The sequence below is a fragment of the Gracilinanus agilis genome, chromosome 2 (genome assembly GCF_016433145.1).
Source record: "Gracilinanus agilis isolate LMUSP501 chromosome 2, AgileGrace, whole genome shotgun sequence".
Taxonomy (NCBI): domain Eukaryota; kingdom Metazoa; phylum Chordata; class Mammalia; order Didelphimorphia; family Didelphidae; genus Gracilinanus; species Gracilinanus agilis.
Window position 1 is genome coordinate 104,699,249 of NC_058131.1, and position 17,928 is coordinate 104,717,176.

A 17,928-nucleotide genomic window follows, 5' to 3' on the forward strand; every position below is an offset into this window, starting at 1 on the left:
CCTAGATTCCTTCTGGTAGAAAAGACCAACTACAGAAAAGAACTCCTAGTAAAAATTACCTTATTTATCTTTTTTCCCTGGAACCTGTGCCTATCCCTCTTATGCTTTCTGGAGGGTCTTAAAATCCTACAATTAAATAAAAACTAGTTTTCAATTAATTAATTGTAGTTATAAACATCCACATTAGGAAGACTCACTGAGGCCAAGTGTAGTATCCCCAGTGTGTTTTTTCCACAAAACAACTTGATTCCCATTCTGATTTAGTTCTTGGTATATTTTTACTATCATAATGCATCCACTGGTTATCAGGTCTGTCACCAGCAAAAATAAAGGAGGGTTTACAAGTACCACCTAAAAGAAAAAAAAATGGTATATTTAAAAAAAGGCAAACAACTCTTTTCAATATTCTTTTTACCCACAATGCAATTTGGTTAGATCTGGCATTTAAATATTTCCCATAAGTATTTGCTTCATTTAGAAGAAATTTTTAAGTATGATTTAGGTAACAGCCTGACACATCTTTTCAGATTTACATTTGATGCAGAGATGAGACAAACATCCCCCCCTCGATTTTAGTTTTTAAACTATATGAAATCATGAAACGATGTTTGTAAAGACCTCTATAAAACCTTCAAGTGCCATTTCCTTTTAGAAACAGTAGGATAGTATTGGATGAGAGCAGATAAGACTGAAGTTCAAATTTTGCCCCAAATGGCTGTGTAACCATGGACAAGATGACTGAGATAACTAAATTACTCAGGGCTTCAATTTCTACACCTGTATAATAAGGATAATACCTACCTACCTCACAGATATGTTATGGAAGATTACCTAATACAACTTCTTCATTAGAGTTGCACAGAGAAAGAACATTGGACCTAGACTCGGGAAGATTTAAGTTCAAATTTCACTCTAGGCAAGTCACTTAAAATGTTGTAAAGATAAAATTAGACAATATTTGTAAAACATGTTGCAAACATAAAAGTACGATATAAATGTCATTACTTATTATTAATATTGTTATTAGAAAAACCTAAGAATCAGAGAAGCCAGCTGATTTGCTGCTTGTATGCCTGTATATATACATAAAAACACTCCAAAATTAATGTCAATTCTTTACCATACTGATGTGTCTCAAGAGAGAATAATTTGAAAATCAGAAATTTGTTTATCCTTCACTCATAAAAAATAAATAAAATTCTTGTGTAACCACTGTTGAAGTAAATGCAAATTAAAGTGACAGATTTATGTGCTGTTCTGGCAAAAATAAATGAGTCTAAGAAAAATATTTACTTTAGGTTCTATTGCTAGAAGTAATGAAAGAGTGTAGTAAGATGTTACAAGTTAAAAAAGATTATTTCAAACTTTTGAAATAAAGTCTAGCATAATAATAATTACTCTCTGAATCAGCCTATAAAACCCTACTACTCATGAATACTAAAAGTATAGAAAATACTAGGCATGCACAAAGGGTATGCACTCATATTTAATGTATAAATGTAAATAAATTTTTAATTCTCTTTAAGGAATGCTTTTTATCACTGAATTATTTTGGAAAGCAAATTTAAGAGTGTTCGCAATGTGTTTTATTAATTTAAAACAAGGAAATAAACACCAGTTAAAAACTAAAAAGTTGAATATTTTTATCATTGAAGAAAAGTTAATCTACGGATTCAGTGAACCAACTCTGAGAAAATTTCTTAAGTGAAAACATTTTAAAACATCAAAGAGGAGCTAAATTATCGTAGGTGGCACTTACTGATTTCATATGGGCAGATGGAAAGCTTTTTGTGTGTTCTCTTCAGCTGCTTGAGAATGCCAGCAACTGCTGAGATAGCCATCTAGAAAAGAAATCTTTAAGTTGATTTCATTAATTTTTTAAAACCATGTTAAGTATTTGCATACCATGCTATCAGCAGAGGCCAGATTCTCTTTCTTTTTGAGAACAAGGAAATCCCTCAAACTCTACATGTTCAGTTGGAATGGCTTTAGCGTGCAACTCCATCCAAGACTTTGGCATGGGCCATTCCCACCGTAATCTGTCTCAATCAGTTCAAAGAAGAATGGAGGAATTTTGCCTTGGAAGTACAAATGACTGGTTCAGTTTAGTTATATTTCCTTCACAATGAAGAAAAGAAGAAAACATTTCAGATTCAACCAATAAACAGGAAAACCAGAATGTGGGCTACATATAGATTGGGATAAATTTATTCGCTCTGATATATTCCCTTGACATTTACACTAAAAAGCCAGGACACCTAAACTACAACCTCAAAGAGTTATAGAATCCTTAAACTGATCTTTGCCAAAAAAATAGCCAAAGAAATCAAAAGGAAAAATGGACAATTGAAAATCAGACAATCACTTGACTCAAAATTTGCTTTAAATATATAATTCTACTACTAATTTCTCTTTTCTGTATAAATACACTTTAAAAATAATAAGCAGATAATAATTTTACTTTGAAAAAAAATTTTCATGCTAATATATTTTCTTTGCCTTTACAAATTTTAAAAAAAAAAGCGATGCATCAATTGATGCAGTATGATCCTTTGAGATGTTCCTAAATTCTACTCCTTCTATAATAGGGAAATATTCAAGTTTTAGTTAAGTAAAATCTTAAAGCTTAAGTTTTTATCTGAAAAAAAAAGTGCCTACCTTACGAACCACAATTGCATCATGGTTGAGACTCTGAACAAAGAATTTTATGGCACGAAGAGGCAGAACTCGGTCATCTCTCAAGAGTAGAGACAGAAAGCCAATACCTATATGTTCAAATTTCCAGGGGCTTAAAGAAAATATAATAAAAATCATTACTTATAATTAACAATACCTTTTCCTTTGTAATAATGTGCCATAAAACCAACTAGCCCAGAACCTACTGATGACAAATACTACAAATACCTCACTAAAAATTAGTAACTAGTATTCAATTTTTCTTCCATATCTTCTTCTTTCCTCTCTTCCCATTCCTGACCCCATCTAAAGTGGCCCTGATATTTAATCAGATTTACAATTCTTTCCATCTTTTGCTATCCAATATACACAGTTTCCATTAAAGTATTGCCAAATCAAAGAGAAAAACATTCAACTGAGGATAAGACAAATCCCCAAGTTTCATGATGTCAACTGCCATAAAGGCTGCTAATTATGAAACAGATAATTTTGCATGCAACTTAAATGAAGCTTGGAACATTTAAGTCAAATGTCTGGCATCAAAAGAAAGATACAAAATTAAATGCAAAAGAACACTTACAGATTTCTTTGATCCACACAGTCTAATAAAGTATGTACCAAGTTTTCGTAGTTCCTAAAAGAATTAGCACGCCATTAAATTTGTATTTAAATATAACATAATATAATAAAACTAACCATCAAATCACATAGATTAACTAGCCATGGATTAGGTTCAATTAAATGAACATAACAAATACACAAATGTTTTCTTTCACTGGGCACATGCTTAGAATTTTCAGGGAAGCATATCAATCTATAATATGAAACTTTAATTTTTTAATGAAATCTTTAAAAAAACACATTGGTTTATGAATATTGTTTCCATTAATTTAGCAATTGAAAAACTGAGTAGGAAAGTTTTCGTTTAAATAACTTTTAGTATTCTAACTGAAGGACTTTTGTGATCATGAAACAATGATAAATCTACCACTATAGAATTTAAGCAATTAGTACCTTATAGATAGGAAAGGTAAGATTTGCATTCCAAATCCTTTGATTCTGAGTTTTCAAAGATATATATATGGAGAATAATGCAGTAGAAATAGTTTTCTAAATAGTGTCAACTAAAATCCAAGAAAAATTAAACGAAGAAAAAAAGACATAGTAGATTCTGTCACAAGTTTAAGCTGTGAAGATCACATAAAAAAGTTATCATACATGAATTTAAGCAATATGTTCAGAGTATACTATCTAGAGTAACTTAAATCACTTACTGTAAGGCCTCAGCATTCTTTTCTTGCTGTCGTTTAATTCCTAACTGAATTTCTTCTGAGCTAAGCAGTGGTTGATTGGCAGAGGGATATTTTGACTGCTGAATTAAGACACCTATTGCAACACATGCCTGTGGAACCTTTTTAAAAGAAAAAATTATTATAGCACTTAGGATTGAAAAAGACTTTAACTCAGCTAACTTCCCTGGGCTTAAGTAGTTTTCTCATCTATAAAATGAGGGTGATCAGACCAGATTTTATTGCATGATTTTTTTAATCCAATTGCTTCCTTTTGCAGAAAAGGAAAACCAAGGCCCAGAGAATAAGGTTAGGTGGGTTATGTATCACATGGCAGATAGAGTTTAATCAAGATTTAAATCCATGGTCTCTAATGCCAAATTATACAAAGGAGTTAATTTGTAACATAACTAACCTGGGCTACAGTTGAGCTCAAGACAACCATTGTAAATAAAAATGATTTTGCTTACTGTGAAATCCAGTCCAATTGTTTCATATTGTCTATGAATCTTTTCTGCAAGATCATCAAACAGTCTGACAATTGATGGCTTTTCTAGGGACATTGCTTTGCTTAGCCCTGAAGAAACAATTGCTGGCCATGTCTGTACAATACAATCCCAGTCATGAAGATTTGCTAGGCACACTCCACTATGGTTTCCAAGTAGGCAATACAAGGCACCCTAGAGAAACAAAAATATATACAAATAGAAATCTTTTAGACTGTAATAATATGACTATAATAATTTCTCTCTCTCCTTCCTTTCCTTTCCTTCCTTCCTCCTTCCCTCCCTCCCTCTCCCTGTAAAGTATGGCTTATCCCCTAAGGAAAAGAATTATCCTTGGCCAGTTCACTGACAATATATGCTATATCTAAAAGAGTTTAGTCAATTTTGTTTGATACTCCAGCAGTTGCTATTTCTATAGGTTATATCTAGGCTTTACATTAAGAGAGAGCTATTGGACTTCCAGGTTAAGGTGGCAGCACAGTAGAAGCAGTTACTTAACCTCTCCTAACCCACACATACAGGACCCCCTCAAGAAGACATAAAAACAAATCCAGACGAACAAAGGGACCCCACAACAGGGCGCAGCATTGAAGGTACGTGGAATTGGGGCATTTCCAAGCTATAAAGGGGTGAAACAGCTCCTACTAAAATGAGAGCTGAGCAACCACCCCCCACACACACACCACCTACAGTGCGAAAGCCAGCGCAAAAGGCTTGGAGCAAGTTTGGGGCACCCATTAAGTCATTGGCAGCTACCTGGCATCACCAGGTCCTGCTGAGAGCAGCAAGACTTAAGACCCCAAGAGGTTAAAGAACACGCGGACCCTGAGCCCAGGGGTGGTTACAGCTGCAGACGTGGAGACCCAGTGCAGAGGGGTGCACTACTGTGAAAGCAGCGCCCTGAGACTATTAAAGGAGCTTCGGGCAGAGGAACAAGCAAGGGGACCACCAGGAGGCTTGACCCTGAGAACAACTAGACCTGAGACCTCAGGAGCCCAAAGAGCGCAGACAGACCCTGGGCGTGAGGATAAAGCTGAGAGGGCGCTGGGCTAATAATGGCAAGCCAGAAACAAGAACCTCAGAAGAGAAAGATCAAGAAGAAATCCTTAACAATTGACATCTTTTACACAGAAAAAATCCAGACAACAGAGCAAACAGCAGGAGAACAAACAAGTAGTCATATCCAAACCTTCCCCCCCCAAGATGAAAAATGGTCACAAGCTATTGAAGAGTTCAAATCTGAGATTATGAGAAAGATGGTAGAAAACTGGCAAGAAAATAACAGTTTAAAAGGCACAATTTCTCAATTAGAAAGTGAGGCTCAGAAATCAAATTAACTGATAAGCAAATTGAAGACCAGAAATGATCAGCTGGAAGCCTTGAAGAACCAAACAGACCAGATTCAAAAGGAAAACCAAAAGATTATAGCCGAAAACCAGTCTCTAAAGGCTAGAATTGGGCAATTAGAAAAAGATGCCCCCAAATCAAAAGAATTGATAAGCAAATTGGAGACCAAAATCAAATAGCTGGAAAACAGGATAGACCAAATTGAAAAGGAAAATCAAAAGACTATAGCAGAAAACCAGTCTCTAAAGACAAGAATTGGGCAAATAGAAGCCAATGATCCCTCAAGACAACAAGAACAAATAAAGTAAAGTCAAAAGACTGATAAAAATAGAAGGAAACATGAAATGTCTCACTGAGAAATTGACAAATCAAGAAAACAGGTCTAGAAGAGATAATCTGAGAATCATTGGTCTTCCTGAAAAAGCAGAAATTAATAGAAATTTGGACTCCATACTATAAAGAAAACTATTCAGCAAAATTTCCCTGAAGTTCTACAAGAGGGCAATATAGACATTGAAAGGATCCACAGATCACCCTCTACACTTAACCCTGAAAAGACAACCCCCAAGAATATAATAGCTAAATTCAAGGGCTTCCAAGTAAAAGAAAAATATTTTACAAGAAGCCAGAGACAATTCACATATCAAGGAGCACCAATCAGGATCACACAGGATCTGGCAGCCTCCACACTACAAGACCGCAAGGCTTGGAATATGATATGGGCATTCAACAAGATAAAAGATTTCCAAGTATTTGCACAGAAAAAACCAGGACTGAATGGAAAGTTCAATATCCAAGCACAAAAACCAAGAGAAACATGAAAAGGTAAATAAGAAACAGAGGGGAAAGAAAGAAAACTCTTTATTTTTAAATTTGCCTCTTTAAGGGCTTCAATAAGCTCTAATTATTTGTATTCCTATATGGAGAAATGTTATGTGTAATTCTCTGTAGTGAACTCTACTCACTATTATAGTGTCCACTATTATAGTAATTAGAAGAATTATTCAGAGAGAGGGTGGAGTACTAAATGGTCTAAGATAATAAGGGGGTGGGTGGGAAAGAGGGGGGTGAATAGTAGAGGACACCAAGAGAAACTTGAATGAATAAGAAAAATAGGATATTCTATTTACACACAAAGAGGGATTAGGAAGGGGAGGGGATGAATACTATTATAAGAAGAACAAGAAAGCATTAAAAGGTAATATGTAAACCTTAGTCTCAGTGTAATTAACCCTGAGAGGGAAGAGTAGCTATATCCATTGACATATAGAACTCTATCTAACCCTACTGAGAAAGTCAGAAGGGATAAACCAAGGGGAACAGAGGAGTGAGGAGGTAAAAAAAAAAAGGGAGGGGAGGAGAAGGGAGAGGGAATTCTTTAGGCCTTAAAAATAAAAAGAAGGGAACAACAAGGGAGGGGGTAGAATGGGTAGTAAATCAAAGGAGGGGACAAGGGTTACTGGTTTAAAACAAATCACTGGTTTAAAAGGAAATAGCCTAAGAAGAAAGGATAGACCTAAGAGAGGATGCCAAAATGTTGTGGAATACACAACTGATAATTATAACTCTGAATGTGAATGGGATGATTGATTATACTAAATTAAAAAGCTTTTGCACAAACAAAAACAATGCAACCAAAACCAGAAGGGAAACAACAAATTGGGAAAAAATCTTTATAACAAAAAACTCTGTCAGGGGTTTAATTACTGAAATATATAAGGCGTTAAATCAATTGTATAAAAAATCAAGCCATTCCCCAATTGATAAATGGGCAAGAGACATGAATAGGCAATTTTCAGATAAAGAAATCAAAACTATCAATAAGCACATGAGAAAGTGCTCTAAATCTCTAATAATTAAAGAAATGCAAATCAAAACAACTAGGAGAGTAATGAATGTTGGAGGGGATGTGGCCAAATTGGGACATTAATGCATTGCTGGTAGAGTTGTGAAATGATCCAACCATTCTGGATGGCAATTTGGAACTACACTCAAAGGGCTATAAAAGATTGCCTGCCCTTTGATCCAGCCATACCATTGTTGGGACTGTACCCCAAAGAGATCATAGATAAATAGACTTGTATGAAAATATAACTGCAATTTTTGTAGTGGCAAAAAAACTGGAAAACAAGGGTATGCCTTTGTATTGGAGAATGGCTGAACAAACTGTGGTATATGCTGGTGATGGAATATTATTGCGCTGAAAGGAATAATAAACTGGAGGAATTCCATGTGAACTGGAAAGACCTTCAGGAATTGATGCAGAGCGAAAGGAGCAGAGCCAAAAGAATATTGTACATAGAGACGGATACATTGTGGTAAAAATAGAATGTAATGGACTTCTGTACTAGCAGTAATGCAATGACCCAGGACAATTCTGAGGGACTTATGGAAAAGAACGCTACCCACATTCAGAGGAAGAACTACAGGAGAGGAAACACAGAAGAAAAGCAACTACTTGAACACGTGGGTTGAGGCGGACATGATTGGGGAATGTAGATCACACCAATGCAACTATTAACAATTTGGAAATAAGTCTTGATTGATGACACATGTTAAAACCAGGAGAAATGTGCATTGGCTATGGGGTTGGGGTTGGGGGTGGAGGTCGGGGGGTGAAGGGGAAAGTAAGAACATGAATCATGTTACCATGATAACTTTTCTAAAAATTAAAAAGTATTTTTTAAAAAAAGAGAGTATTATACATTACTGATTAAAAAAAAGTAATAATCTTACAAAGTCAACTATAATATCTAATATTCATTATAATTATGTAGCTTTTTGACAGCAATTACATTATTTTCAAAAGAAATTATTAATACTTAATTGGAAACACAACTGATTTTGAAATAGAAGCAAAAATCTACAATCCTCTGTTATTTGGTTCCATTAGGTAGTAGTCAAAACTGCAAAAATCATTAAAAAATTTTTACTCTAAGCATTTAATAAAAAATTAATTTAAAATTAAAGGTCTCCCCATGTAGATGCACAAATTCTGAGAACCATGGCTTAAGTATACTTAAGAGTAACAAACACAAAGAAAAACTTTCTGCTGGGATACACAATCCTGGGGCACTGAATTCTTTGTTTCTCCAAATTTTCATGGATAAATAAAATGCAATTCCAGAAAAAGAAAGAAAGAGAAAGAAGGAAGACCCTACTTTGAATTGTTGTTGAGTGACATCTTGTCTGTCTGGCCGCAAGAACTCTAAAACCAAGGGAATAATATCTCTGCAGCAAAATGTATATGTTCCCAGAGCTGTGAAAAATGTTTGCTGAGCTTTATTCCTGACCTAGGGAAAAGAACGATATCAACAAAACACATTATCAACATGGTTGTTAAAAATAAGCCAAAGAATAGGTCTTATCTGGAGGGTAAATAGAATTATCTCTATAACTGACAGAGAGGTCATTAAGCATATAAGCTTCAGTTAATATAATGCAAAAGAAACTGCAAAACTTTAAGCATTCTTCCCAACTCCCTGAGATGCCCCCGTCATTAAAATGCTGATTAATACTATTTAACCCCTTTGAGCTTCATTTTTCTTAGTTATCACAGGGGGAAGTTGGGGCCCTTTTCAAGTCTAAAATGTGATATTTCTATTGGAAATATTCTCCAGATTATATTGGCTTAATTAACTATTACATTTTTAACAATGAATTTTCATATCAAGTGAAATCTTGTTTATTCACATTAGTAGATATGAAGATAGATTCATATAAAAGTAATTTGTATAAAAATAATTTACTGTTACAGACTAAAGCAGTGATTCCCTAAGTGGGTGCCACCACTCCCTGGGGGGGGTGCTGCAGCGATCCAGGGGGGCGGTGATGGCAACAGGTGCATTTATCTTTCCTATTAATTGCTATTAAAATTTTAAAAAAAAATTATTTCCAGGAGGCAGCTGGGTAGTTCAGTGGATTGAGAGCCAGGCCTAGAGACGAGAGGTCCTAGGTTCAAATCTGGCCTCAGACACTTCCCAGCTGTGTGACCCTGGGCAAGTCACTTGACCCCCATTGCCTAGCCCTTACCACTCTTCTGCCTTGGAACCAATACGTAGTATTGATTCCAAGATAGAAGGTATGGGTTTAAAAAAAAATTAATTTCCAGGGGCGCTAAGTAATATATTTTCTGGAAAGGGGACTGTAGGCCAAAAAAGTTTGGGAACCACTGATCTAAAGGAATCTTGTTATCTAGTACAGATTCTTCCCCCCACCCTCCTTTTTAAACAGGTAAAATAAGGGTCACAAATAAATAGCATACCTAACTTTACATGGCTGATTAATATAGAACAAGAATTGACCCTGAGTCTACTATTTTTCCTTTATGCCACACTTCCCATTTGTCGTCATTGTGCTTAACTACTGTGGTTGAAGGGAGTAGCAGGAAATGCTGTTGAAATCCAAGTGCCAGGAAGATTAATGAGTTCAAGTTTTTAGGCAGTTTGATGTTAGCCTAAGCACTGAGTTATGAGATAATGTATCAAGGAAGAGGAAAATCATGGCTAGCATTTCCTAAATTGATTCTTTACTTTGTAAGTTCATAATTTTAGCATAAGTGAGTTCCTAAGAATTTAAGCACATCTGTACTCATGATCATACAATGTGGGCTAACTCAAGAGTTCAGAATAACAGGTTTAACTTCAATTTGTTCACTTTCATCCTTGAAGGATTCATGATTTTGTACTCCCCTCCAACAATGTAGAATATAATGACACTTCAACAACGTGGCAGTTGCCCCAGCCAAAATAAAAAAATAAATAATGATTGTGAATCAGTGACCTAGTTGGTAGCTAGTCTCTGAAAAGCCTGGCTGTTCCTATGATGACACACAGTCTTATGACCTGGCCCATGTCTTAGTTTAATAGGGTCTGCTGTTTGGTTATGCTCTTCTAGAATGGGCTTCAAGACCTAGGGTCACACTTATAAGCTATGATGAAGTACTGAATGGCAATATTAGTATAGCAATATCTGAACATGTTAAAAATTTGTACCTGGCCATATGAACTTGTACACAAACGAAGAAGGTCTCTAATCATATCTTGGTGTATTTTTTTGTATTCACAGCCTTCAACAGTTAGTGTTCTCAGCTAAATAGCAGAGAGAAACAAAACAAAAAGGTTTTAAATTTTATATTGGCTAATTTGTGGAATAGGACTGTAATTTATTAGGAACTTATGATTACTTATCTAACAAGACTGATTAGAAATAAATAAAAGAAAAAATATTACCTCATGCTGCAACATTACTCTATCAATTAGCAATGCTCTGATATGCTGTTTTTTCCCTTGGAGCTAGAAAACAAGAATTATCAAAAACATTATTCTCCCAAGTGACCCGTATATAATGTATCATTTTCTTGCATTTTTTAAGCCACAGCAAATAGCAGTAAACCAGATGACCACAATCTATAATCATTAGTATATTCTTTACATACAAAGAGCTAGAACTCTGGTTGTTCCAGTTCTATCATATAAGAAATACCGTTACACAAAGTAATCCATCTAACTAATTAATTATTTGATCTCTGGCAGGGCCACAAGAGGATCTTCCCAGGGAAAGCAAAATATTTGCTTTCTATTAAGGCAAATTCAAAATTCAAAGAATGGACAGCTTAAGAATCTTAACTCCCCACAGTTGTCTATAACATAGCTACCATTCATTAATCTATCTAAATTGTCCTTTGAATCTATTTATCTTTTCTAAAAATATAAGCTTAATGATTTTGCTTACAACTAGGCTTCTACAACAAATATCCTACAGTGCTCTAAAATTTAGTGAATTCATACTTTAGTCTATGGAACTGAATTGATTTTATAGGTTTCTAACATTTTCCTTCAGACTTTCACTTTTCGACATTTTTAATCTGTACTCATGGAATCCATTTCATTACTTTGCTTTACTTAGCTGTCTCTGTTCAACAACTATACAACTTGATAATTATTAAAAAGTCATTAATGACAACTGTTATTGTTGCTTTTTATTCTGCCTAATATCTGAGTGCAAAAGCATATGACAAATCCAAAATAAGCCACTTCTCTTCAGCCAAGGTGATTAGGTTATTATAGACATAAAAATCTTTCCGGGTCCTAAAAAGAATTACTAAATTCTAAGTCCACATGACTCATTGCTTATCAATCTTCTCCCTTGCCAAAAGAAATTGCACCAGAATATACTTTTATTTCCAGAGTAAAACTAACCTTTAAATTTGTTTGAAGGTAATAAAAAAGTTTTTAGTCAGTATTAAGACAACGTGGAAGAATAACAGGCATTTTGAAATAAATTTCTGTATAGTTAGTTCATCAAAATGTAAAAAGACCATGATAATCAGTGCTCTATCTCTCCAGTTCACAACAATGTGTGTATTTACATTTATTTATGTACTTATTATATGAATATATGCACATGTGTATGTGTATAATACTCTAAGAATATTGTATATACACATACACACACAACTTGTATATTATAAATTTGTTTTATATATAATATACGCATATATACAAAGTACCTACACATGAATACATGTATATACATATAAAATATATTTTATATATAGTCTCATATAAGGCTCACATACTTCTAACTATTAGAGCCCGCTACTAAGATTTTAAGATATTAAGGCTGCAGGGAGAAGCATTAGCATTGATTGCCAGGTTCCTGGGTACTAATAATGACACATCTACTGCTGCATTATCTAGTTTTGGTCTCAGTAATTACAGAAAAATAGTATTGTGTTTCATATCCAATATTGCCATGGTTCATTTGGAATCCCATCATAAAAGTTCCCTTACACAATGCTGAACTAAAAAGGAAGGAACATTTTTTTTAAAAAAAGGTTATAATATAGATAGCTATTTGTATTCCCAACCCTACTACTAATGAATGCCAAAAACAATGTACAAACTACTCCCTAGATAACACAAATAGGTAAGCAGTGAATGTCAAGATTAAAGTAAAAGCCACAGCAGATGAGATGTGGGAAAGTTCCACTCTGAATAAAATATATGAAATTCGCACTCCAATTTAAGAGAAATATCTCTTTACCGTAAAAGTATTCTTTATATACAATAATTCTGTGTTCCTTTCTCAAATGTGACAATCAAAATTACATGGTGTATTCCTGGGTCAAACCCTTAGGATTTGCCTTTCATTGATTTTATCTTTTAATACTCTATTTTATTTTTATAAATTATACAGTATCTGAATATTATATTCTAGTGGTTTTCTAGTAAGTCTTGCAGTATATGAGTAATAAGAGTGTGCTGGTTTGTTAGACTAAAGATGCAAGCATCTTTGAACCATTTTTCTAACTTCATTTAGTTTTTTCTGTGAGATCAAAGACCAGAAAGTCTTCCTAAAGGACACTGCATACAATAACCAGCAACATTGTATGATGATTATTTGTGAAAACTTGGCTATTCTAAGCAATGCAATGATTTGGGACAACCCTGAAAGACTTAGGGGGCAGAATGCTATCCACATCCAGAAAAAGAACTATTGGAGTCATCTTTCACATCAATGTATTTATGGTTTTATTTTGGGGGTTTTGTTATATTATGAGTGTGTTCTTACAATGACCAATATGAAAGTGTTTTGCATGACATTAAAAATAAAATTAAAAAAAAAAATCTTTCCAAGTAAACACCATGGATTTTTGTTACAGATCTGAAATAAAATTATGTATTTTCTTTCCAATACCACTCTGATATTACATATCAAGAATATACTTAATTTTCAAGTTCACAGAAAATCTACTCCCCTAAATAGGATGCTCCTGTATAGAGTAGCTTCCAAATTATGTGGCTACTAAGCATTTAGAAATCTTTTCCTTCTTAAAATAAAGTATTTATGATTTAATTGTGAAAATACTGACCCGATTCTCCATTGATTTCTTCACTAGGTTAAAACTCTTCCACCGAGAGTCAAACTCATGCTTGTGAGAGCCTTGAAATTGCAAGAGGTCCCCTATGATCTGTAGTTAAACAATTTATAAATTTTACCAACAAGCCAAGATTGATTATGCATCAAATTCTGAATCTATCAAATGGCAACTGTACCTTTATGATAAGAAACAATGACTTGGTATCATCTTCAGAGTTATCAAGTATATGATCTATGATTAGAGTGTAAGAGTTTGGGTTAAAACTTAATATCATGTTAGCATTAGATCCACTGTCATTTGCATTCTCAACATCATTTAATCAATCTTGAAAAGAGGCAATATAGCATAGTAAATAAAGTGCTAGGCTAGAATTCAGGAAGGTGTGGGCTCAAATCCTGTTTCTTATATTAATTAGGTGAGTGATCCTAATAATTCTCTTAACTTCTATGTACCTTAGGTATTTCTCTTTAGGATTTGGCAACTAAGTCATAGTCAAGATTATCTTTGAAGGAGGAGGTGGCTAGGGGTATTCCCAATTTCCCATATTGGTGACAGACTTTCCAGCATTAGAAATTTCCCACATGGTGGGAATCCTAGCTCCTTAACTTTCACTGCAAGCACATTTATTTCAATAAACCATATAAACAAGAAGCAGTACAGTGCAATGGATAAAGAACAAGCATTTCAAGTCAAGAAGTCCTAGATTTAAGTTTTCCATTTGACTACCATGTACCTGGGCAATCTCTTTAACTTCTCAGTGTCCCAGGCAACACTCTATAGTTAAATGTTGAAAAGAAAGTACCAACCAGTATTGGCGGAAAGAATTTCAAAACAATCTTAGATGAATCAAAGAAAATAGTGAACACTTACTAAAACCTGTCAAAGTATAGAAAACACGAAAGTACTTACGGAGGAGTTTCCTTATGACCCTAGCAATTGTTTCTCGGTGGTTTTCTTTAGAAAGATCTATAAACAAAAACAGAGAAGATATTTTAGAAGCTTTCAATATTCTCCTACCTAGAATAGTTAATAGTTCAAAGTCTGAAGGAACTATTTTTTTAAGTTGGGCATAGTTTCAAAGTATTTCCATTTTTTTTTTTTTTGCTATTCTTCTGAATAATTAGTAGCTAACAATTAAAATATACAATCTAAAAGAACTTCTAAAATCTAGTTAACCAGAATGCACTGACAGTCTCCAAGAGATAAATCTGAGGTGGGGGAAGGAATGTTTAAAGCTTTTGCAAACAATTTTTCATGCTTCAGAAATTAGGTGGAAAGACCATGAATAATAAAGCTAAGAATATTTTCTAATGAGCTAACTAAAATTCCAGTATTAATTGAAATGGTCTGGAAAGGAGGCAAAATTTCATTAATTTGGATAGATTTAATGCCATTTATTGATGTTATATTTGTAGTTTAACAAAAAGGATGCTGTTATTAAACATGAGTAATGTGTGAACACAGCCAGATTTAAGAATATACTGCCATATTGTCATGTCTGAGGTTTTCTTCATTGCTATTTTTTTAACTACTGAAGAAATGCTTCTTTTACCTATTCGTTTGTTTTATGCTCTCATTTCTTATATTCAATTATCTGAGCATAGATATATTTTATTCTCTTTCCAGATTTCAGAACCTTTACTCCAGAAAGTTTATATTGGCTTTTCTTATTCGTGTCCCTCCTCTGATTCTTCCAGAAAAAAGAAATGTGGGCTCAGCAAAAGTATTGTGAATTTTAAATGCCCACAGAAACATGCCATGATCAATCACAGCTATGATTTCAATGTAGACTTATATCCCCTCTTTCACAATAGCTACATGCTAGAACAAGTTCTCATAATTAACTAATATTTGCTTACCATAGTCAAGACCAGTGTACAGTTTGGTTTCTTCCAAAGATACCATACTTGGCACCCTGAATAAAAACAAAGAGATATTTTTTAGAAATAATGCCTATAGGAAAAGATTATGTAAAGGATTTTTGTGGCTATAACAGTTCTAGTAAAACAAAGATAAAACTATTCAGAAAAGCATAAATTAAGTGTCTTTGATACTTCCTAATGAACAGGGTTTTTTACCTGATCCTTCTGATGATTCATAGTAATTGTTATAATTGTCCTTAAATAAGGAAAGCTAATTTAAATTTAATAACAAAAGAAAATTCAACTTCAAATTAAACGTATTTCAATATTATTGAAAAAATAATAAATTTTAAAATTGCTACCACACATATTACCTAAATATCAAACTAGTAAAATTTCTTCTGCTCTCAATCACACAATAATGGAAAGTAAAACTAAATATTTATAATGCAAAGCTTTTTGAAGAGTAGAAAACAAGTTGCATTTTTAGGTAACTCTGATCTTTCTGTTACATTATAATATATCTATATTCGTATTCTGAAGCCTAAATTCTTCAATTTGTCAAAACACAAATTCACCCATAAAAATATTAGGGGTTCTAAATTTTAAAAATTCCAAATATATTTTCAAAAAGTATTGACACCTCATTTCAAAAAGTATTGACACCTCAGTTCAGCTGATCTGAATGTTTCTTTAGCTTTTAAGTTAATATCCTTATTCACACATACAAGAACAGATTTTACATTAATGAGTAATACCTTAAGTAAAAGATAAACAATCCAAAATATGATTTTTATTTCAACATTTTGTTTCAGAATCTCTGTAATCCATTTTTTCCTAATGCTATAGTAAAAAATGGGAAATGTCTTTTAAGAGAAAGTTTAGACAGAAATGCCATAATAAGACATTAAAGAACAGTTAAAAATACCACGTGCATATTGGGGATAAGCACACCTAGTTCAAAAAGAATAAAAATGCATGGTCTTCATATATGAACTGTATAAAATACTGTAAGGAGGAAAGGGAAATTTTTTTTGCCAGGACATGTTTGTACACCCAACATATATTAATATTGTAGATAGAAAACAACTAAAAGTGATAGTAAGACAGGATAGTTCATCAATCTGAGTTTGACATAGTTAAAGATTTTAGAATTTTACTTAAATATTTATGATCACTTAAAATGTATTGATCAACCATATTCTCTTCCTAATTTAGCTGTCTGAGAAATCTTAACACTTTAAGGAGAAACAAATTCATAAAATACAGTAGTGGAGCAATTTTTTTCTGTCTTCAACATACTGGTTTTTTCAAAACTTATAAAATTTTAGGGCATAGAATCTTTCTTGTTTTAAAAAACTCACTTTTAAATTAAACTTTAAGAGTTTTGAATAGGGACAGCTAGGTGGTTCAATGGATAGAGCCAGACTTGTAGACAGAGATCCTGGATTCAAAGCTGGCTTCAGATATTTCCTAGCTATGTGACCTTAGGCAAGTCACTTAACCCCAATAGCCTAGCCCTTACCATTCTTTTGCTTTGGAACAAATACTTGGTATCAATTCTCAGACTGAAGGCAAGGGAATTAAAAAAAAAAAAAAGGACTGACAAAATTTAATCACTCCACACAATGTAGGCTACTCTCATTCGCAAAGCTCAGAAATTCAACTTTGTCATTTGAGTGTTTACTATACAAAAGACAAGTTTATTACCAGCTTAACTTAACTAATAAGTAATTTTTGTTAGGTCAAAATTTCTCCAGAAATTATATGCAAACCATACATAGCCCCCCACTAAATGATATACATTTTAAAAAGGGCATTAACACAAAGTATAGTGAATATGTTTGACAAAATAAAAATTAAGTGCTATGTTGAATTCCTGTATTATTTTCTGTGAGAATTTTTAAATTCTTTTCCCTTTTTGTTTTATGTCCCTTGACAGTAGAGGTTTTCTAATTTAGTGAAATACATACCCCAATCAATGTATTTACCCCCTTCAAACCAAAGGCAAGCTACCTTCTGCTAAAGACAATGCTGTCATAGTGCAGAAAACAGATCTTAGTTCAAATTCCTACTCTGCCACTTACCAGTAAACAGGCATTATTTTTTCATCATAATGCATGATTATTACAAAGACTAGAAAAAAAGAACTTGTTATTCATAGCAGCAAATATTGTATATCAAGAGTAAAGCATTATTACTTTGGGGATCAAAATGGGGAGGTAGGTGAACATTTTTTACTATAATGGGTCCAAATTCTCATTGTAATGAATTTTTCCAACATAAATACTTCATTAAATATCATTATAATACAGTTCTGATATTTAAGCACACATTCTTTTAAAAAATACATCAATATTTAA

The 17,928-nt window shown here is 33.4% G+C and overlaps 1 protein-coding gene across 1 annotated transcript in view; it reads right to left on the reverse strand.

Annotated features, from left to right (window-relative positions):
- PSME4 (proteasome activator subunit 4) overlaps window positions 1-17,928 on the reverse strand; it is a 101,017-nt gene that overhangs the window by 20,186 nt on the left and 62,903 nt on the right. The window contains exons 21-33 of the mRNA XM_044663332.1: window positions 15,563-15,618; window positions 14,613-14,669; window positions 13,879-13,934; window positions 13,695-13,793; window positions 11,050-11,112; window positions 10,813-10,908; window positions 8,980-9,111; window positions 4,436-4,645; window positions 3,951-4,087; window positions 3,257-3,310; window positions 2,659-2,788; window positions 1,760-1,841; window positions 198-351 (exon numbers count right to left, since the gene is read on the reverse strand). Coding sequence (XP_044519267.1) covers window positions 198-351; window positions 1,760-1,841; window positions 2,659-2,788; window positions 3,257-3,310; window positions 3,951-4,087; window positions 4,436-4,645; window positions 8,980-9,111; window positions 10,813-10,908; window positions 11,050-11,112; window positions 13,695-13,793; window positions 13,879-13,934; window positions 14,613-14,669; window positions 15,563-15,618 — 1,326 coding nt within the window. The remainder of the gene's footprint in view (window positions 1-197; window positions 352-1,759; window positions 1,842-2,658; window positions 2,789-3,256; window positions 3,311-3,950; window positions 4,088-4,435; window positions 4,646-8,979; window positions 9,112-10,812; window positions 10,909-11,049; window positions 11,113-13,694; window positions 13,794-13,878; window positions 13,935-14,612; window positions 14,670-15,562; window positions 15,619-17,928) is intronic.